The sequence below is a fragment of the Lynx canadensis genome, chromosome B4 (assembly GCF_007474595.2).
Source record: "Lynx canadensis isolate LIC74 chromosome B4, mLynCan4.pri.v2, whole genome shotgun sequence".
Taxonomy (NCBI): Eukaryota; Metazoa; Chordata; class Mammalia; order Carnivora; family Felidae; genus Lynx; species Lynx canadensis.
The window spans coordinates 67923440-67946850 of NC_044309.1; the positions used below are offsets into that span (position 1 = coordinate 67923440).

Consider the following 23411-nt stretch of genomic DNA (forward strand, 5'->3'; position numbering starts at 1 on the left):
CACTATTCTTTATAACACAGGAAGAATCAGTTCTGCTTCCCAGTATCCTTCCTAACTGGTCCTAAAACCTACCTGCTGTGTTTCACCTCTCACTTGATATTCCTCTCTTCTTTTTTTTAATTTAGTAACAGTTCTTTGCCAAATGTAGCACTGTATTCAAAGTAGAGTAAAACATGTGTTTGCCCTTGAATAACAAAGTGATCCATATTGATACACTGATAGGAAAGAGGTTGAGTGAAATTCATAAATATACATTTGAGTTTTAAATCTTTCTTGATGAAATAGCTCTTCCTTTGTTCATTGACTGAACTGGTAATTTATGGAATTACTTACGAAACCATGTTGTCTGATTTGCTCATGATTACTGTCTCCATTTTCCAATAGCATCTCACTTTTGTAATTTCAAGCAAAATAACGGGCACAATTGACAGTATGTCATGTTGGGGGATTAGTTTGGAATCAGCAGGACCCTTCTGCATTTTCTCAAATGTCAAGAGCTACCCAACCACGCATACACACGCTCCTAAAATGTGGGACAAAATATATGTAGGACTTTCTGTTTACTACCTGAAAGTGATGGTTTCCTGAAATTGTCTCAGTGATAAGCACGACTGCATCATTAGTCTTATATGACATCATTAGCTTAAATTTGCCTGTGTAAACATATGTGCTATAAATATCACAAACAGGGGTTTTACTATTTTTAAATTCCTCTGCATGCCTTACATAATTTTAAAAATAAATGGATAATTAATCATAAAATCTAAAAATGTGAGGAGTCACTTGTTCTGTTAAATGCAAGCTATACTGTCAGTACTCAATTAATATACACATCTTCAAAATGCCTTCAGATATTTTTTTCTTCAGCAGCCCCTAAGACATACTTCACAATCTGATGATGTCATATTTATTGAAATGTTTTAAAATATATTGTATCACTTCGATCTTTACATATACTTCATACACAGTCAAGTGGTGGACTGTTTCAAGGACTAAGAAGATTGCAATCTAAAGAATATTATGCTCTACCTACTAGTTGAACAATGTATGACCCTGTTCTGAAAAAGGATACTGTTTATAATCAGTTTCAGAAAATGGGGTGTTTTTCTCGTGTCTGTGCTGTTATTCTTTGGCTTAGACAGCAAGTTCTTCAGAAACTTTTACTAAGTATATTTGATCATAGCAGTAAGCTGCTAAAATATTGTTAATGACTGCAGAAAAACTAGTGAACTGAGGTAATAATAATTTGATGATAGAGTTTAAAGAAGTCAGTGTGAGACTGGAGAAGAACATCTGAAATATGCAATTATTCAGCTAGAGGGAGATGTGTTACCTATGTTTAAATTACATTTCATAATCTGAAAATTAGAATATTGATATGAAGATTTTTTTTAATATTTATTTTTGAGAGAGAGAGAGTGTGAGCAGTGGAGGGACAGAGAAAGAGGCAGACACAGAATCCGAAGCAGGTTCCATGCTCTAAGCTGTCAGCACAGAGCCCAACACGGGCTCGAACTCACGAACTGCAAGATTATGACCTGAGCCAAAGCCAGATGCTTAACCGACTGAGCCACCCACGTGCCGCAATATGAAGATGTTTCATGGACTTAACATTTAAATATATAATATCCCCTCTCTAAAGGGGTAGCCCTTTTTCTAAGATCAAAAACTAATTTTATTTCTGGGAAATTTAACTTACTCCACTTTAATGTTTACTTTTATTATGTACTTATGTTGTAGGGCTTTTACTTGCATACACACACATACATACATTAGTACTCACAATAATCCTGTGAAGAAGGAACTTGGATTTCTACTTACAGACTGGGTGATGACCCCTTGGGAAGATTAAATGACTTGTACAGCAGAGGCAGAATTTCAGAATGATAAATTTCAGGATAAAATGTCCTCTGCTTTTAAAATGTAGAGTAGGGGGGCACCTGGGTGGCTCAGTCTGTTAAGCATCTGACTTCAGCTCAGGTCATGATCTCACAGCTCGTGGGTTCGAGACCCGGGTCAGAGCCTGGAGCCTGCTTCCGATTCTGTGTCTGTATCCCTCTCTCTCTCTGCCCCTCTCCTGATTGAGTGCTCTCTCTCTCTCAAAAATAAATAAAAACATTAAAAAAATTAAAATGTAGAGTAGAAGACATTGGTATATTTTCACCTAGACTAATCTGTGTTCAACTCCAATAAGCTTCCTCTTACTATTTTCTAGAAATAGTACTTTATAGCAAATGTTTTTCTGAACCAGAGCAGAACAACGAGCACCATAAGTAAATATTCTTTTTAACATGGCCTTTCATGAGCTGTGTTAAGAATAGATCAGGATAGACTCCTGATATTCCCACAAATCTCTTTTTTCTTTCTAAAATAGAGATGTGACCATTTGATTATATGTATTATTTATCAATACTCCTAAGATCTTGTTCTCTACCAGTGTAAATGATTATATATCCATCAGTGCAATGAAATATTAGTTGTTTTGGCCTTAATGAAACATCCTTTGATTCTATAGCAAAACTAAATAATTTTCAAATAATTGTTAGTGCCCAAATGCTCACCACTAATGTATCGCTGAAGCTTTTAAATAGCTTATGTGTGTTAGCCTAAGCCAGAACTAAACAAAAGAGCTAGATGGTGTCTGTCCGGCAGAAAAATGAATATCTAGATATGGACCAAATTTCTCAAAGGAGAACTCTTGCATTGTCTAACATAGAAAGGGAGAGGTAGGGGAAAAGACAAGTGTAGGAAAAAAGAAGGAAAAGGACGGAAGGGAGAAACATGCCGCCTTGTGTTGTCTCATTGTAATGTGTTTTTGTTTTAATGTGACTAAGAGATTTAATGAAGGATGCTGGAGAAGAGAAGTGGAAAAGAAGTTGAATTCCCTGGGCTCCAGCAGTCACTAGACACCTAGAGATCTGTGATGGTTTGGGGGATGCTGCGTCTGCAGGGCTGGCTGGGAGGCCTCGCCTGAGTAGAGTAGAAAGGCCACAGGGCTCTGAAAGCCAGCAAGTTCGGGTGCACAGCGCTGCCTCGGGCACAGGAATGCATCCCTGGTTCCTGCTTTTGGTCGTTATGTATTTTCAGCTTTTGGGAAGTAAAATGTCTGCTCCCATAAGTGACACATCTTTGTCAGAGTTGTTTGTTTTCTTCCTCCGTCGCTTCATTTGCTGCAACGCTTTCGGGCCTGTGGGGGCTGGGGAGCGAGCTGTGAATTGAATTACTCTATGGTATGTCCTCCAGAGCGAAGTAAGAAGAGCGGCCTCTTCTGAGTTAGCAGAAATGCACCCATCCTCACTGCCTCTCTCCTCTGCAGCACTGCTGAGCGGATGTGATCAGAGAGTCACAAATAATAAGATAACTGGTAACACAATGGAACAAATCACTAGCAGAAAACAAATGTGTGAACAAGATGTGAAGGCTCCTCTTATATTTGAACAGCAAGAAACTCATTAAATGAAATAAATTACATGTTGTCAGGCTGATGACTCAGTGTCCTATTGAAATAGGCAATATTTTGGAGTGAAGGAAAAGATAATGTGGTATGACACAGAGAGGCTCAAAATAATGAAAAACTTTTCCTTCTGACTAGAATGTGCATATTCATATCGGAAGACAGAGACTTCCAACACTTAATAAAGTACATATTAAAAATGCTTTAAATATTGCTAGTTAGAATACCCTCTTCTAGACTCTATTTATAAGCAACAATAATCCCTCACAGAGAAAAGAGCTCTAATAGGAGACATTCCTTTTTTTTTTTTTTTTTTTTAGTATATATATAATTTATCGTCAAGTTAGCTAACATACAGTGTATACAGTGTGATCTTGGCTTCGGGAGTAGATTCCCATGATTAATCATTTACTTACAAGACCCAGTGCTCTTCCCAACAAATGCTCTCCTTGATGCCCATAACTGTTTTTCCCTCCTTCCTACCCCCCCATCCCCCCACCATCAATCCTCAGTTTGTTCTCTGTATTTAAGTGTCTCTTATGGTTTGCCTAGGAGACATTCCTTGTTAGTATTTTTCATCATCCTACCCTCATTTTAAGGAATTAAAGTTAAATTTCACTTTGTTTATGGCAAGCACTTTGGAATAGTTACGGAATGGTCCATTCATTCCTTCATTTATTCATTAAATGTATATGGAGAGACTTCTATGTGCCAGGCATTATAAAAGCAACAATGAATAAGAATCATGTTCCCTAACCTGGTGGGTCTATGGCCTGGTAGAATAATAAGTTAATATTTATTAAACACTTTCATCATAAATATTTCACATGTACAATGTTATGTAACTCTTACAACAGTCTTATGAAATAGTCATTCTTTCCATTTTACATATGAGGAAATCGAGGGTTGGAGATTGAGTAACTTGTCGCAAGCTACAAGCTAAAGAATGGGTGAGAAAAGGTGAACTCATAGCAACAGAGAGTAGAATGGAGGCTATCAGATGCTGGGGTGTGGGAAAGGGGAGGTAAAAAAAATCAAGAGGACTGTTGGGTGTCAGGGTCTTAGAGGAGGAGGTCTTGGGGGATTATTGTATAATAGGTACAGAGTTACAGTCTTGAAGGATGTAAAGAGTTACGGTGATAGATGGTGGTGTTGGTTGTGTAACTTAATGTAAGTTATGTGTATTTTACCACAATAAAAAAAAACCAACAAGACCTTGTCATTAATGGGGAAACTTTTCATAACAGGTACCCAGGTTCTTTGTACGATGTGCTGTTTGTGAAAACTTTGCCAAAATGAAGATTCTATTACAAAAAATCATGAAATTCATTGTTTAGTACATTAGTAATTTATCACTAACTGAAAAAAAAATTTTAATTTATTTGTTGGGAGAGAAAGTGTGAAAGAGAGAGAGAGAGCGAGCGAGCATGTGCATAAGTAGGGGAGGGGCAGACAGAAAGTGAGAGAGAGAATCCCAAGCAGACTCCATGACACCCAATACAGGGCTTGAACTCACAAACCATGACCTGAACCGAAATCAAGAGTTGCACACTTAACCAACTGAGCACTTGTAGTAACTTTTAAAAGAAAAACAAACAACCACAAAATCTTATATGTTTGGCGTATTCAACCATTAGACTTGAATTATGGCCCAGTTCTAATAGCCAAATCTATAGCATAATTAATTTTGGGAAAATATAATAAGGGTAATGTGTTTTTGTTAGAACATAGGCACTCATATAGATAAATCTTTAGCAGTTTTTCATTTTTTTAAACATTCATTTCTGAGAAGCAGAACATTAATGGGGGGAGGGTCAGAGACCGAGAGGGAGACACAGAATCCAAAGCAGGCTCCACATGCTGAGCTGTCAGCACAAAGCCCAATGCAGGGCTCGAACTCACGAACCGTGAGATCATGACCTGAGCTGAAATAGGACACGACCATCTGAGCCACCTAGGTGACCCTACTGTAGCAGTTTTGAATAACTGAGAAAACCCCACTCTGGTTTTAAAAATTGATTAATGACATCAGCTTTCGTTTTACAGCAAGTTTTGATTAACATTTTCTGACAGAGGAAGTGAGGAAAGCTCTTAGTTGGTGACTTCCCTGGACAGTACAATATCCACATGTGGCAGGAGATAAGATGAGTTCTAATTACACAGGATACATGTTCCTATTCATCCCTTTCTAAAGAGAGAAATTTAATGGACCTAAATCATAATTTAATTTAATCAGTTTATATTAATATGTCCACCCAAAGTTATATGGGGACTTTCTGAATTTTTGAAACATCTGAGATTGAATTCATGTTTCTTTTGAGATTCTAGTTATATGGCAAATAAAATATATTTTTATCATAAAAACTGGGTGAGCCAAAATTCCAGCAAGATCTGGCTGAATTCCCCTTGTTCTGTTTTGACTCTGCCTTGCCATAGTTTCCCACATAGTGTGGTTGTTATATAAGAAGGCAATGTCAAATGATATTCCAGACCTAGAAAATTCTTATGTATTTTACCTCCAATTTTCTGAAATCACTTGCTCTGTGTGGGCACAGCTAATCCTCCTTTAGACCAGCTCTCCTTTCCGAGACTACTTTTAAAGTTAATGAGATAAATAGACCAAAATCTTGCTGACATACTTCATCTGAATTATAAACCTCATGAAAACTTTCACAGAAATTGTTCTTCATTCTTTGCCTCGATTCACCTGATTCTTTTTCTGTCTGGTCAGTGCTGGTTCCTCTACCCTCAATACCAAACTGTTGCACCATCCCTGGCTCTTAAAGTTGAACATCTGTGAGAATTATTAAGAGTTCGCAAATCATAACAGTTTATTAATAGGTAAATTAGAACTAGTTAAAATACAATAATTACCACCACATTAAAGTGTAATGCTTTATAATCTGTAAAATTTTTGCAGTATATTATCTAAGTTAATATTTACAAAAAAAGAAGTGATTGACACAACAGTTTTGGCATAGTTTATCTGTTTGCCTTTTCTACATTCCTTTTCTTTCTTCTTTTCTTCTTTCTTTTCTTTTCTTTTCTTTTTCTTTTCTTTCCTTTCCTTTCCTTTCCTTTCCTTTCCTTTTCTTTTTTCTTTTCCTTTCCTTTCCTTTCCTTTCCTTTCCTTTCCTTTCCTTTCCTTTCCTTTCCTTTCCTTTCCTTTCCTTTCCTTTCCTTTCCTTTTCTTTTCTTTTTGTTTTTAAAGTAAGCTCCATGCCCAGCATGGGGCTTGAACTCATGACCCTGAGATGAAGACTCTCATGCTTGACCGACTAAGCTAGGCAGACGCCCCTACCTTCCTTTTCATGAAGAGAATTCATCCTGATTAGTGTACATAACTCTGTGAGAAGAAATAAGATCTTGATCAAGCAGATCAAGAAAATGCTCAAATGTAAATTTTTTAGACAAGCTTTGCAAGATGTAAGCAATGTGTACAGGTTTCAATAATTTCATTTAGGTCTATCTTTAAATACTAATGATACTGTACATCATAGAAATGAATAACTAGAAATCTTTCCATAGATCATTTAATTGATTTCCCCGATTCCTGAAGGAATATTCTCTTTTTCTCTCTGCTTAGTAAAAGAAATAAAATTAAAATTAAAAGTCCAGAAAGTACGATTTATACAAACTTGTAGTTCTCACTTTCTCACCTACATCCAAGAGAAATAAATTGGTTATAAATTGATCCTGGCATTTCAAAATTAACTGTTGATATTTTTACTCAAGCAAGTATATTTTAAACATTTCCTGATGCTAATTTGACCTATTTCCACTATATTTTCTGTTTTTATGTTTCTCTAAAAGTTGAGAATTCACCTCAACTTTTTCTTGAAATAATTGATTCTTGATTGATTTTTCAGTGCAGAATAATCTACATACCAAAAGAGAAAAATGGGTTTATCCTGGTCCATGTAGTACCAATAAATATTTTTACCTGTCTCTGGAAATGCTAGAATTCTGGCAGATCAGGGTGGGGGTGGTGGTGGGGGGGGGTGGTGCTAAATATGATCTTAAAATTCATCACAACTGAAAAAAATAAGTAGAATCCTATGGGTTTTTTTTTACATGTCTTTATGATGTAAGCAATTAGTACCATTTTGGTTTTGCTACTTAAGAAAATGTTTAAATATATTTCTATATTGAACATCATAACATTAGATATTTTCTTTTCAGTATTGTTTTCAGGCTCTGTCTTAATTTAGATTTTACATTCACCTCTAGGTCATGAGAGTTTCCAACGTTATTATACATTGTTTGAAAACGTGATTTAATATCTTCCGAAGTTGGAATTACTGTTGTATCCCAACTGAAGGGTCTCTTTTTAGTGCCCTGAACCATGTTGCTCTCCAGGAGAGAGCTCTCAAGGAGAGCAGAAAGAATTGCTTGGGTTCTGATGTCACCCAATGACTCAAATCTAAGAGTGTAATACCTCCACCGTGATGCTCTCGCTGCCACAGTCAGATCCATTCTCACCATGATGTATTTTACGATGCTTTTAATTAAAGTAATTAACATGTTTTCAAGTTTAATAGCATTTAGGTCCTAACAACTGTTCCATCACACTGATTTTTGTACACATCTGTGTGCCCACTGAATTGTGAACTTCTTATGGGCAAGCCAACTAAGTCTTTTCTGATTCCTCTATCTATATGCTTACTCACAGAGATGGATTTGGCACAAAGCTAAATAAGCTTAAGTTGTGGTGTACAGCCTTCACCAGGCTATCCCCAGAACCTCCTGGATGGATCCTCCCCAGTGTTTTCACATGATCCTAAGTTTTTGCAAAATTTATAAAAGCAAGGTATTTTAATTAGACTACTGCATAGTTCTGTGGTTTACTTTACATTAGTAATTTTTGTCGTCTTGTTCTTAAATACAGCTTTCCAACTTTTAAAGATTTGGCCCCACAAAACTTAGATTCTCCCTTGCTGACACATAAGTTTTAATTTGCCTTTTTTTTTTTGAATGAATAATAAAGGAGAGGATGATGGATGAGTGTGTTATTAATCAACACATTCCATTAATCAACACATTCCACATAGTATTTGGAAATTAGCATTACTGGCAAAAAATGTTCCACAAGCCACCAAACAGGTAATCCTAACATATCACTTTTGTATAATGTCTATGAATTTCCAAAGCTCGTATACAGACATATCTTTAATTGAATCTTCCTACCAGCCCTTCGCTTAAATTTGATCTTCAATTAAATTGGTCAATAACAAAATGTTTATTACTGTGCTATTTATAGGAAAAGCACTGTTATGCTCAATGGTTATAGTTAAAATTGAGTGATTTGCTCATGTTTGTACAGTGTTAAGACTGGGAGGCAGCTGATAACCCTCTGATACCAAGTGCACTCATTTCATACAACATGGTGCTTACAAATGTATTTAAATAAACTAAAACTTATTCTATAAACAAGAAAGCTAAAATAAAATAGAATTGGTAATATTGTTGACCTCAAATGATGAACATTCACTTTTCCTTTTTTTCCCCTTATCCTATCTTTTTCTTTCCTTTCCTTCTCTTTTCTTTCTCTTCTGTTTTGGATGTAGGTGTTTACTATCCAACTGTCATAAAGCTAAAGTTTTTTGAAAAATCAAAACTAACTTCTGCATCTAAGATGAAAATGTGGTTGCTGGTCAGTCACCTTGTGATAATATCTTTTACAACCTGCTTATCAGGTAAGAAATATCCTTTGCATATTCTCCATAAATTATGTCAATGTAATCAGTATGTGTGTATTCACCTTATTAAATCTGGTGCATGAAGTTAGTATTCATATTTTTTGACATCTGTCAGACAAGTAAATTAATACATATTAAATCCAATCTTATTTTCCTTTTTATTTTCAATTAAAATGTCACAAGATTAAATCAATCTTATGTAGTAGTGTGCTGCTTAATGTTTAAAATGTGGATCTCTGGGAGAGGAAAGTGTTCCTGCTGCGTAACATTTATCAATGGCTGGGGACTAAATATTACTGCTATACCCAATCTTGACAAATTGACATAATTTAATGTGCCATTGGAAAAGATATACAATAGCTCACCATTATGTAGTATTTTCACCGTAAGGATACAGTACCTTAAGTAACCTCAATTGCGTAAATAAAAGTAAAAGGTAGTGAAATAATTAGAGTAATGGGCTTTAAGCATTTGTTACTTTTGTTTTTAATGAATTGATTTGTAACTTAATATTCAATTCCTATTACTGGCTGGTGTTGTGAAAGACAATTTTAAAATAATCTACAGTGTGTTCAAGGACATTAAAAACAACAAAGCGGTTTTGAAAGTGCTGTAGTTTTAGGAGAGATACTATACCTCTGTCTTTCAAAGACAACTACAAAGGATTCAGAAATATTTCCTACAAGGAGAGGGGCATTATATTTTTATCTGAAAGCAACATGTTTTCTAACAATCCATTTTTCTAATACCTTCATTTCATTGCCTTAACTCAGTAAATACTTGTTTGGTTATTATTGAGTGTAAGACTTAGGTGGAAATTATTTTTCATTTATCAGTCCCCATTTTTGTTTTAATGATGAACCAGCTAGACATCCTACTGTACTTTTTGTTTATTATTAAGGAAATAAAAATGCTATTTTATTTTGGGGACTAGTTTTTATTATGATGACTTCAGAATCCATAGAATATAATAATTCCATCAGTGCTTGAGAATTTTAATGACATTGCTATAATGATAGGAATTACACACACACACACACACACACACAATTACATGCATATTTATATACATATTATACAAATATAATAAAATTTTGTGGTAGGATTATTTTGGTTAAGTCTTATTTGTATGAATAAAATGAAGGAATAACCTTATTAGTACTGAAAATTTGTCCTAATTCTATTGACCACAAATTTTAATGCAACTATAAAATGCAAAGAAATGAAATCAATAGTTGCAAACATGTGAAGATACATCAACCATAATAAGAAAGGGCCAGTAATGTCATTTCATTAACTAGTATCAGTTACTTGAGTAATGTTTCAAACCACAGCTTGAAAAGCTGCTTTGGGATTAAAATTGCTTTTTCTTTTATTTTTAGAGTTTACATGGTACAGAAGATATGGTCATGGAGGTAAGTTGATAAAAGAATAAATTTTTTAAATAACTTTTCCAAATGAACCATATTTTATCTCTAAGCAATTAAATCTATAAACTTAATGGCAAATAAATGTTAGATAACTTGGAGATTCTATAAGAGAGTTTATCTGGGGTCATAAAACAACTTGTTTGATTGCCAAAATGAATGAATGGATACACCACAAACAAATATGCTCTTAGATTATTATAGCAGATTGAAAATATATTCTAGGTGGCCTTTAGTTTTTCCTAATGCTATGTAACAATTTAATGCCATGAAGTTTTGAAGCAATATTTTAAATATTGTAAACACCTAACTTACTTTTGAAATCCTCTTGCTTTGTTGAGAGAAAAAGAACTCTCAGCAAGTTCTTTAACTTGTTAAAGTTAATGACATTGGAACCTTAAGATACAGTTTAGTTAGGACCCCAAAGATGGTGCAGAGTTTATTGTTTATAATTTATTAAGTATAACTAGTGATTCTGCTAATTTAGATTCTACTTCAACCACTGAACATTTCTGGCCAGAAATAGAGGCAGTGGTATACTGGAGAAGACAGAATCTAGAGTAAGACCAACTTGGATTTGCATATTCAACCTGGTATTCACTGGAGATTGTGATCTTGTGCAAATTATTGAACTTCTATGAGCTTTGACTTTCCCATGTATAAAAATCACATGGTTCTTGTAAAGACTAAAAAAGAATGTGGTGATAGATTCTAGCATAGTGATCTTACATGATAGGTGCTCAGTGAACACACTAAGACTAGTAGCTTATAAAAGCTACTGCATAGTGGTAGGAGAATGAAAAAATTAGAAAGAGGCACTGAGCAAACAGTGCTACAACTTGCATGCCAAATCAACAATATTCATGCTAGAGTGGGTCAGAAGAACTTTCATTTGTAGGTTGCCATGAGGGTTATGGGAAAGTCTTAGCATGAATTCCACCAAAGCCATTCTGTTCCCACCTTGTGAGTTGGGAATCACTGCATGTACATTATATAAAGATCAGTAAGATATGTTTCTTGACTTCAACAACCTTACTGTATACTAGGAAATAAGTAAGTAGATAACGAAATTATAAGAAAAATGTAATGAGCATTTTAAAAGATTTTCCTTGAGGAAAAAAGGAATATTTAATGATGGGGGTAGTACATTAGGGAATCTTGAAGTATTTCAAAAGTTAGAAATGGAGCTAATTCCAAATAAATGATGTGGAACAAAAACAACACAGAGTTAGGGAAATATGGGCTGTGTTAAGTCAGTGTTTCTCCAAGCATTTCAGAAAACACTTGTTCTACAGGATCTTAGTAGGAATTACATTAGAAAGGACTTCATTGTCAAATAAATTTGGGAAAGGTTAGTTCATAAAAGTTCAGTGGTTATCGTTAACTTTAAGTAACAAGTATTTATACTATGAATGTAATAAGTATAATACATATATTACTTGCTTAGGACTGCTGTAATAAAGTAACTCAACTTGGGTGGCTTATAACAATAGAAACATATTGTCTCACACTTCTGGAGGCTAGAAGTCTAAAGCAAGGTATCATCAAGGCCATGTTTCCTCTGCAACCTGTAGGAGAAGGCTTCTTCTTTGCCTCTGCCAACTTTGGGTAGCTTTGGACATTCCTTGGCTCACGGCAGCATGACTGCAAATGTTCACCTCCATCTTCATATGTCATCTTCCCATGTCTCTTCACATCTTCCCTCTGTGTGTGTCTACGTCTGTGTCTGAATTGCCCTCCTTTTTTTAAGTTTATTTATTTATTTATTTTGAGAGTGCAAGCAGGGGAGGAGCAAAGGGAGAGAATCCCAAGCAGCTTCTGTGCTGTAAGCACAGAACCCAACACAGGGCTCAATCCCACGAACTGTGAGATCATAACCTGAGCCAAAATCAAGTGTGGGTCTCTTAACCAACTGAGCCACCCAGGCCCCCCTGAATTTCCCTCTTTTTAAAGTTGCCACTCATATTGGATTAGGGCCTACCTTTAACCTCATTTTAATTTGATTTTACTTTTGCAATTATCCTATTTCCAAATGTGTTCACGTTCTGATGTACCAGGGATTAGGACTTCAACATATCTTTTTGTGGGAGCACAATTCAACCAACAGTATTACACCGAGAGAAAAGTACTGTGAATCTCTGAGGAAATAAGAGTTGTAAAATATCCAGATATTCCCAAGCTTATTCACCCACCCAGCTAGTAGTTACTAAGGGAAAAAAAACTCATTTATGCTGACGGATATCAAGTTAAATTCATGACTACTAACTTCAAATTAAGAGCTGGTACTGCCCAGCCAACATACTCCACTTCCCCAGTGAATTCATCTCCTCATTTTCCTGGCTCATGTCAGACTTGCTTCCCTCTCTTCAAAACTCCAACAGCTCCTGGCTGTCCTTTACTTTCTATTACACAGAAGTGTTAGAGACAATCTCAAGAGAACTTCCACAAGTTCACCCCACTATATGTAGTTTCCTTCCACATCTATACTCAGACTGTGTCTTCCTGCTTGTTTTATACATGATCTCACCATACCAAACCCTATACCTGTGCCCTTGTCCTATCCCATCTGGTTTATTTAAGTTCATTGCTCCAGTAATTGCCTGCCGTGTCTCCTCATCATCAGTTTCTCCCTCTCTACTCGATTATTACTGTCAACATATAGACATTCTGTAGTAATTTCTCTCATTTAAGTTATCATGTCTCTGCTAATCCCATACTGTATAGCTAATATCCCACTTTTCTATTCTTCTTTTCAACATCATTACTAAAAAAAAAAAAATGAAGTATGCTTTCTGTCTTTCCTTCTCTGACCCATATTTCCCTTTGAATCTACTTTGATCAGACTTTCATCCCAGCATTCAACCAAGATGCTTTGTCCATGTCACCAATGATGTACACATTGTGAATCCAATGGTCAACACTAAGGCTTTCTACTTGACCTATTGGAAAAGTGATGCAGGTGCAGATATTATGTGTAGACATAATAACATCTACAGGTTGTATTTTTTTCTCATATGTATTTCTTTTAAAAGTAAGAGACCTTTTAGTAGTTCTCCAGTCACCTCAATGTCCAGAGTGGGGTCACACATTTACCTCCAATAGGAAGGAGTAATGTAATGACATTAATGAGAGTCAACCTATATTTCTGAGTCATGTGACTGAAGATTTGATCCTTAAACATATCTGACCTTTGTCATCAGGGTAGGAGGGGAGGACTAGAACTGGTTAGTCAAAGAAGAATGTCTGCTACATCACTTAGGTGAGTTGAAAGTAAGGTTTGTTTTTTCACTTATGAATAGGAAAGTTCTATCCAATATATCATTTTGGATCTACAATAGTTTTTAACTATTACTTCATAGTAGTCTTAATAGCCTAGGTGACTAGCTTTTAAATAAAATAAATATATGCATTAAAATAATACACAGATATTTTTAGTTTGAAAAATAAAATACACCAAAATTTATTTAAAAATCCTAAAGCCCAACTCCACTCTTCTCCATGTCTCTTAAAAATTTCTTCCTCTTTTATTTTTTAGATTGTATGAAACCAACATGTATCCTATTGAGTTAAGAGAATAAATACAACTGAATTCCATATAGTGAACCTGTAACATTCAGATATTTAATTAATAACTGAATATTTGAGGGTAAATACTTATTTTAGATGCTATCTCAATTACGGTCTGCTGTTACTTTACTTTAACAATAAGAAAAAAAATAATAAGATACAGCTATTTCAGGACCAACATTCACCTATACTAACCAAAAATGAAAATAAGTATCTCTTTAATTCCTTTGTAATTTAGTGACAAAAAAGAATATGAGAAGAGATAAAACAGCAGTATAATACTTATTCTGTAGGAATTAGAGTATAAAACAATCTATAATTTGTGCAATGGGATTACCATATGACTATAACATTCAAAGCTAATATCAACGAAAATTAAAATTCTGAAGAGAGAACAGATATGGAATTTCCATTGTCTTCACGGCACTTACACCCAAATTTTAATGACATGTTTTCCATAAGACTACCATCAAGTACTTAGCATTATTTTCATTTCATATAGCATTAGTCTATCTCTAATTATGGCTGGGATTTTATAGCATTCACTGCCTTATCATTATTTTGTGATATAGTCACTGTTATAAATTAAAATAGACTAGAGATAGCCTGAGGAGTCTAAGTCATACAAATAGGTCCACTAACCGGAGAGTGCTATATAGTGGGATATAGTCAGATATGAAGTAGGTGTGGGAAGATGCCCAGACAGTTAAGGAAAACACAGTGTGTAGAGGCTTTAGCAGTGGTCAAGGAAGGGGCTGCTATCAAGGATTTGATAGGCTCTTCTCTAGAAGATAAAGCCATGCAAAGGGAAATATGGTCAACCTTTCACTAACCTGACCCTAGTCTCTGTTCTGATAATTTTGTTGCTACAAGTTCTTCAAACCAATTCCTTTACATTTTAATTATAGTGAATTACTACAACAGTATAGATTTCCCATGACTCTAAAGGATTGGGGCACCCAAGTATTCAAACTCCAAGCTCTGAACAGCCTTGTTTCCTTATCAGTGGGGAATGGTTGACAATGAAGACAGTAGGAAGAAGCATTCTTTGAGACTATTTAAATGCTGTCTCATTTAGAGAATTTATTGTATTTCAAGAGACTTGTAACACTCTCCATCCTATAATAATTGTAACATTGTAAATATTGTAAAAATCCCCGTGTTAGACTGTTCAAAATTTTTTGCCATTGCTTTTTTCTAATAGTTTTTTTTCCTTGAGATTTTTCTTATCCTTATGTAAAATTATGTTTTTATAACTAACAGATTGAGATGACATATTACAGAATGAGAAACAGAATTTGTTTCAAAATAGATATAAAATGAATAAAAAATTATCTCAAGTACAAATCATAATTATGCTCCCAATTTTCAAACATAAAATAGAATAGCAAGATTACAGTGGACCATCCCCACATAAAGAGAGGTGATGTAATCCCAGTTTAGAGAATACAACTGATTATGTTAGTGTTGGAATTAAGAATGGTACTGAAAAAAGCAGTAACTTTTACCTGTCATTCACATTTGTAAATTTGACAACAAATATTCTTATATGATTTTATTCTTATTAATCTTCGTGATCAAATTTAAGAAATGAACTTATAGGGCACCAGGGTGGTTCAGTTGGTTAAGCATCAAAGCTCTTGATTTTGGATCAGGTCATGATCCCAGGATTGTAGGATTGAGTCCTGCTTCAGGCTTAGCACTAAATGTGGAACCTGCTTAAGATTCTCTCTCTCTCCCCCCCACTCTGCCCCTCTCTCCCACTTGCACTCCTCAAATGAATAAAATAAATAAATAAATAAATAAATAAATAAATAAATAAATAAATAAATAATTTAAAGAATTGAACTTATTTCTGCAAGAGACTAACATTACATGGTAGAAAACTGGTGATTTTGCATTAAGAGTAAATCAAAAGAAAGAGTGATATGAAATGTTGTCTTCAATTAGCTTGAGAAATCATCCATAATTTTGTGCTTCTTTTTAGAAGAATTTACCCACTAAGAAAAAGGGCACATATTTAAAAACTAATCTTCTTTTTCTGTAACGTAATACCTATTTCTTGTCTTGGGTGCCCTATACCCTCATAATACATCCAAAGCACTGTAATTTATCATGTAATTACTTCCATGGCTGTAGAAAAAAACAGTAAGATGGTTATATTTTCTGTTTCTGAGAGTGTAATGCTTGCATTAATGATTCCTTTACTGAGTCTCGTGTCCTCCCAGAAATTTCTTTTTCCTTGATCTGAGTGCCCTAGTGGAGTCAACAGAATGATGAGCTCAGACCCTCTTCAAGGGGGTTGTGAGGATCACATTCAGAGATTCACCCGCATGCCCATGCAATTCACAAGCTTGTCTTGAGTAATTTATCTTTTAAGGACCCAAATATGTTCCCCAAATAAAATATGTACAGTAATTGCTAAACCATCTAAATGAATACATTGTTTTATTTAGGCCTGTACATTTTACAAAAGCAGGGACCCTCTATTTATAAAATAGTACTTACCAGGAACATTACTGTGATGTGAAGTGTGTCCTTTTCTGCTTTTGACCTAGAGAATGAGACGAGGAAAGTATCTTACTTGAATGCAGTGTTCTCTCAATGTGAAAAATAAATCCAATATTTTGGTGGAAAGTAGCTTCATATTTTTGTCCCCTGAATGTTTTGTTGTCTGTTCCTATAAAGGCCAGATGGATGAGGAATATGAAGAAATATACATGTAATTTATGAAGAGTCCTTGTCTTTGAGAAAGAAAAATAGCATGGGGTACTACTAATATTATCCAGTTTGGCATATAAATTTCAACACACTTCACCCAAAAAGTGTTTAATCTTTACATATACTCCTTGAGATATTGCTTGGCAAGAGATACAATCTCGTCATTATAAGTATGTGACATTTGATTATTTTCCATGGAAATTTTCATTGCTGGTCTCTTTTCTGAAAAAAAAACATAATTTTTAATGCATATGATCAAGATGAGGAAACTATTGAAACATCCTCAATCTTCTAAAAGCAGACCAACTTTTATCTCGAAAGCATATATGCCTTAAAATCAAAAGATACACTATCAAATGAAATATTTAAGATTATACATTTAATTAAAATATGCAAGTCCACCTTCATATACACACACACACACACACACACATATATATATATATACTTATGTCTTTGTTGAATTTGAAGGTAGCATACAGTCCTTTTTTTTTTTAATTTATTTTAATGTTTATTTATTTTTGAGAGACAGAGAGACAGAGCACGAGTTGGGGAGGGGCAGAGAGAGAGGGAGACACAGAATCGGAAACAGGCTCCAGGCTCTGAGCCATCAGCCCAGAGCCTGACGCGGGGCTCGAACTCACGGGCCGCGAGATCGTGACCTGGCTGAAGTCGGACGCTTAACCGACTGCGCCACCTAGGCGCCCCTATAGCCCTCTTATTAAATACAACAAAGATTTAGTTAGTTGTAAGTCTCTCCTGTTTGCTGTTTGTGGAATACAAGTTGGAGAAAATCGAAAGGAAAAACCCTAACCTTGAAGACCTGAGATTCTCTTAAGAGTATCTTTCACAGAACAGATTTTTTTTTTATTTTAATAAAATCAAGCTTGTCTTTTGTTTTCTTTAATGAACCATGCTTTTGTGTTGTGTCTAAAAATCCATCACCATACCCAAGATCATATTCAAGTCATTGACTGAACTGGGAACAACTAATACCTATAGTCCTATAGTTCCTCAAAGGTCTCCCGAGTGACTTTCTGAAATTCTTACGCTACCACTAATGTAGCAAATGGAAACTCAAGATACAATCCAGTGCAGATCAATGATATTCTATTTAAACTATATGCATAAGTGCATCAAACATCCATTTCCCCTTAAATTTAATGATCTTATGCATTGGTAGTAACAGTAATGACATAAACATCAGGATTGTTATATAAATACAATGTACTTAGAAGATATTTATGAGCTTTAAACTTCTATAAATAATATTTACTTTTACTCTCTACATATCTAGTCTACTTAAATTTTTAAAAATTGTTTGAACAATTCACACTAAAATTGTCATTGATTGAGGATAGAGTTAAAATAGTAGTCATCTTGTCTTCAAGAAGAGAATCTAAAAATACTGATAAAACTGCACTTCTCTGCTTGTCGTTTTAAGCATTTTCGTGTGAATTGGGAAGAAACAAAGCATCTCCAGATCAGCAGGTGTTACTAAATTGTTCCAATCAGAAAAGCTGTGCAATTGGGAGAGACTCAAGGAAGAGCTTATAAAATTGTCCAAGTGGGAAGAAAAATGGCATATGATTTTTATCATGGATACGCACAAGGTCATTTCTTTCAGAGACTGAAAAATCTAGAGCCTACATCCAAATGAAAGTCTCCAGTTATCACAGATTTGGAATTTACTCCTCATTTCCTCTGGTGTGTGGTTATATGCCAAAAGGCCAGGAAATACTGGGCATCGTCAGGAAAATTATTAGAAGTGAAGCAGAAAACGTTATATGCATTTCTGGCTTTTTACAGCCTCGGGAAGAATATGGAACTAGACACTGCTCACAGCAGGACTTTCACAGTCATTGGCAGAGGGCTTCTGTGAATACCTTGCATTTGTGATCTTATTTATGGTTGTATTGGGCCTGAGGGCCTTTAGAACATATGCCCCTACTCTTTCCTTTCTTGTTTAAACGTTGACCATGGAAACCACAACATTTTTAAATGTTGATCATGTAAACCAAATAGCTTGCATAAAACAACAGTTTGGAGAAGTACATTGTTGGAACTAAATCTTAGTTTCTATCATTCCTCTGATTCTGATCCAGCAATTTGCTATCTGAAATAGAATGGTGATATGGAATGTAACTGAGGTCTATAAATTCTTGAATGGCAATTTCAGTGATTCCAACTAAAAATGAGTCATCTCCTTTTTAAAATATTTCAGGCAAGTTTAGAAAAACTGTTGCTTCATACTTAGAGAAACTAACTTGAGGATTTTATTAATCAGCGACATGTACCAAATAGGTATTGATACCACGCTAATAACACTAGAACAGGAAGAATGAATATAGTGTGGCTTCTTGCTTTTAGAAATTTCATGAGTTGATATACAAATATATACATATACATATAATGATATATGCATAAGATGTACATAAGATGTATAAATTAAATTTTGAAAGGATTGGCAAATGTATGAGAAAGTTGGCAAAATCATTTATTGAATACTGACTGTGAGCCAGGTACACTGCTGTCTTATGTGCATTGTCTCAAAATAATTCTTGCAGTGTCTTAATGGGATAGATTTTATTATCCTCATTTTATGAAGGGTGATATTGAGGCTTGGAGAGTTTAAATAATTTTTCCAAAGACACTGTAAACACTACTGAGGCAAGATTTAAATAATATAATAAAACTACTCATTCAGGGAAGCTGGAACAAAGCTCTCATCTTCAAGGTTGTTTTTAGAGAAGACAAAAATGTCTCTGTGGCGTTCACCTTAAACTCTCTTAAAAAATAAATTGGAGGAGTGAACCATAACTTTGCTCTAGCAGAGACATTTTAATGATCTTATGTAAGAATATCCTCCTTCCTAGCCACACACGCTAGTATTAATTCATATGGGGCATATGGCTCTTAGCTCTTCTCTGTAAGTGCTGCCATATTGATGTCATATGAGTAATTCTCTTCTCGTCTTCCTGCTGTGAAGCATCACTCTCCCCTTCCAGAGAAACAGCTGCTTCCCAACATGGGTATGCTTGTGATGAATTCTAAACCAGTTGGTCAGATCCCATATCCATGTAATTTGTTTATGGACTGTTCTAGATGTTCCTGAGTACAGGCATTGGTCACATGTGTAAAAAAAATAAAACAAAAAAGAAAAAGTGACTCAGGAAAGAGCCTAATTTCCCCAGAGCATCTACAAATTCATTCATTCTCTCATTAAAAACTCATTCAGCACCTATTGTGCTCCAGACTGCTTGACCGCTAGCTGAGAGATTATCGACACAGCCACCTGTTCCAAGCATTTGCAGTCTCGTGGAACAGACAATTGTATCAAGAATCACAGAAGGTGTGTTAAGTACCATAAGCTATGTGAGGAGTTATGAGAGCACAAATGAGGACCAACTGAGGCTAGGGGGGTTGAGGGGTGGCTTCCTGGAGGAACTAACTACTGTTGCATCATAAAGGACATTTTGAGTATTGATAGGAGGACAAAAATGAGATGATTAGTCTAGAAAGGGGAAAAAAACATGTTGCAAAAGCTCAGAGGCATGAAAGCATGACTCATTTGAGGGACTATAAGTAGTTAAGCGTGACAACACTGGGTGCTTTGGGAGATGCAATGAGAGATGGGCAGAAAAGAATTTTGAATAAAGCACCTAAATGTTTTCCTCAGGATTATGAAGGCAAATATCTTTGTTCAAATGGGAATGGAGATTCTGTGTTTCTGGCATTTTTCTCTAAAATCTTTTTAAACATGTCCAAATTTTCTTTCACTTATAGCAACACAATGTAAAATAATTTTATTTTTCTTGTAGTTTCTGAGGAAGACAAAGGATTTGGACCAATTTTCGAAGAGCAGCCAATCAATACCATTTATCCAGAGGAATCACCAGAAGGAAAAGTTTCACTAAACTGTAGGGCACGAGCCAGCCCTTTCCCAGTTTACAAGTAATGTACCTTTTCATTCACTGCTCTTTTCATAGTGGCGTGTCAGACCAGATTATAGATCAACATCTGTGACCCTGTAATGATAGTAAAAAGTTATAATATAAAGCTGTTAACAAAATACAGGGATATTAACAAAAATATTGGCATACAAGTTATCAAAATAGAGTAGTTTAATGCCCAGATAATAAGTTTCCTTAAATATATGCAAATAATCCACTTACTATTTTCTGCACAGATAATGCCAATGCTTTTTGATATTATCTATTTAAAAATTTTCTAATGGTGATCATGGATTTAAGCACATAAAAGGCTATGTGAAAATCATGCACAATTTAAATATACTCATTTGAGAATAAAATGTTCTTATATGCATTGACCTGGATAATGCATACTTACATATTATAGATGATATTCCTGTATCAACTACATTTAGAGAGCTTGCACTTATAATCCTGAAAGCACCACTTTTTTCAGTAGTATCAAATCTATATTCCAGATAATACAGCAAATTTCTTAAATATCCCCGCCTATTAGACAATTCATATAAATATATCTCCCTCTGTTTTTCTGAGGTACGTATTTATATTATAAAAAAAGAACAATGGGTTTTTCTGCTTCAGATGGTTCAGAAAAGTATACTAACAATTCCTAGCCTGATACAATAAATTAGATTAAAAAATCAACCTGACACCAATGGATTTGAATTTCACCTGTGAAATGGTTCCATGAAGACAAAGCAAGTGATTGATGGGGAAATTGGGACTTTAGTGCATTAATGTCAGTTAACTTAATTGAAGGTTGTCACTCAACAAGATTGATTTTCATAGTATTTTTTTCTCAGTAGAAAAACAACTGTCTATTGTTATAAAAAGTCGTTATCAAATTTCATTCTAATTGAATTTATTTTCTCTTGAGTTCAAGAGACTCTCTTTTTTTTTTTTTTTTTTCAACGTTTATTTTTCATTTTTGGGACAGAGAGAAACAGAGCATGAACGGGGGAGGGGCAGAGAGAGAGGGAGACACAGAATCGGAAACAGGCTCCAGGCTCTGAGCCATCAGCCCAGAGCCTGACGCGGGGCTCGAACTCACGGACCGCGAGATCGTGACCTGGCTGAAGTCGGACGCTTAACCGACTGCGCCACCCAGGCGCCCCTCAAGAGACTCTCTTAAGTCTCTGGGTTAAATTACAAAATTATTCTTAAAATAAAATATGAATTTATATACAAAATCACCATCCCTTTGAAATTATTTTTATTGTTTCAATTTCATGCATGGGAGTACAAAGTAAATAGACATTTTATAAATTATAAGTAATATGTTTGTTCTGAAAATATTTGATGAGCTAGACTTGTTTCCACCCTTAAGCCATACATAATAGGTGTTTATATACATAGTTATGGGCATGGAATAGTATAACTAATAGGGACTGTAGAGGAGATCTAACCCAAGCACATAGTTTTATAGGAAAGGAAGTTGAATCTTGAATATATAAACTGACTTGCTTCAGAGTTAGTAATCACAGATCTAGGACTGAAACACAGGTTTTATGGCTTTCAAAGAAACATATAATTTTTTCAGTATGTGTCTATATAGATAGGTTGATAACATCTCAAATGCTATTTCAGTGATCTCAAAAGCTATTTCGGTGATGCTTATTTTGTGACACTTTGTCCTTGACACTCATACATGGAAACTTAGCAGATCAGTCTATAGGCTGAAATGGAGGCACCATAACAGAAGAGATTGTTCTCAGATAGTGTTCTAGAATTGGGAGTTTCTCACTGTGCTCAACCCCTTCCCAACCCCACAGATACAGTAAGAAGCAAAACTTTGCATAACTGCAACTTAATACACATTGATTAACAACTCCCTTTTTTCTCTTCTCTCCAGTCTCTGGCATCCACCATTCTATACTTTGCTTCGCTAGTTTCACTATTATAGATACCTTATATAAGTAGATCTCATATTAAGCGTTCTTATCAAAATTTAAAATGTAAAAATAAGAGAGAAAGCTTTGCTTGACAAATATATCACCAACTCCCTTCCATAGGTTGTACCAGCACTGAATGCCTAGGATGAGTGTGGCCTCCTGACCTTGCACCTTAATATAGAGAGCTGGAAGGAGAAGTAGATGTTTAATTCTGTTATGAAGGCAGTCTGCATTTGACAACAAGAAAGAAAGAAAGAAAGAAAGAAAGAAAGAAAGAAAGAAAGAAAGAAAGAAAGGGGGGAAGGGAGGAAGAGAGGAGGGAGGGAGGGAGGAAAGAAGGAAGGCAGAAAGAGAGGAAGGGAGGGAGGAAGAAAGGGAAGGAAAGAAAGAATTCAGCTCATGATGCAGTGTGTCTGATTGAAAAGAACATTTGAAGTTTTTAAAATTTACTTAATATTCAGAGCGAGCCATACTAACCTTGGTCATCATACAATGGGTCATTCACACAGTAGTTTTATATTTATGGCATATTCCATGGTAATGTCTTATTCATGGCAACACCCTGAAAGGCACAGCAGGGAACCTTACCTTTTACTTACCAGCCTTGAAGCTTTCATCATCTTGCTTTGACCCCCAAAATAATAAGAATGCTAATTAAA

At 35.1% G+C, this 23411-nt stretch overlaps 1 protein-coding gene across 1 annotated transcript in view; it reads left to right on the forward strand.

Moving 5' to 3' along the window:
• CNTN1 (contactin 1) overlaps positions 1-23411 on the forward strand; it is a 375068-nt gene that overhangs the window by 188153 nt on the left and 163504 nt on the right. The window contains 3 exon segments of the mRNA XM_030322283.1: positions 9022-9150; positions 10536-10568; positions 20690-20822. Coding sequence (XP_030178143.1) covers positions 9090-9150; positions 10536-10568; positions 20690-20822 — 227 coding nt within the window. The 5' untranslated portion in view covers positions 9022-9089.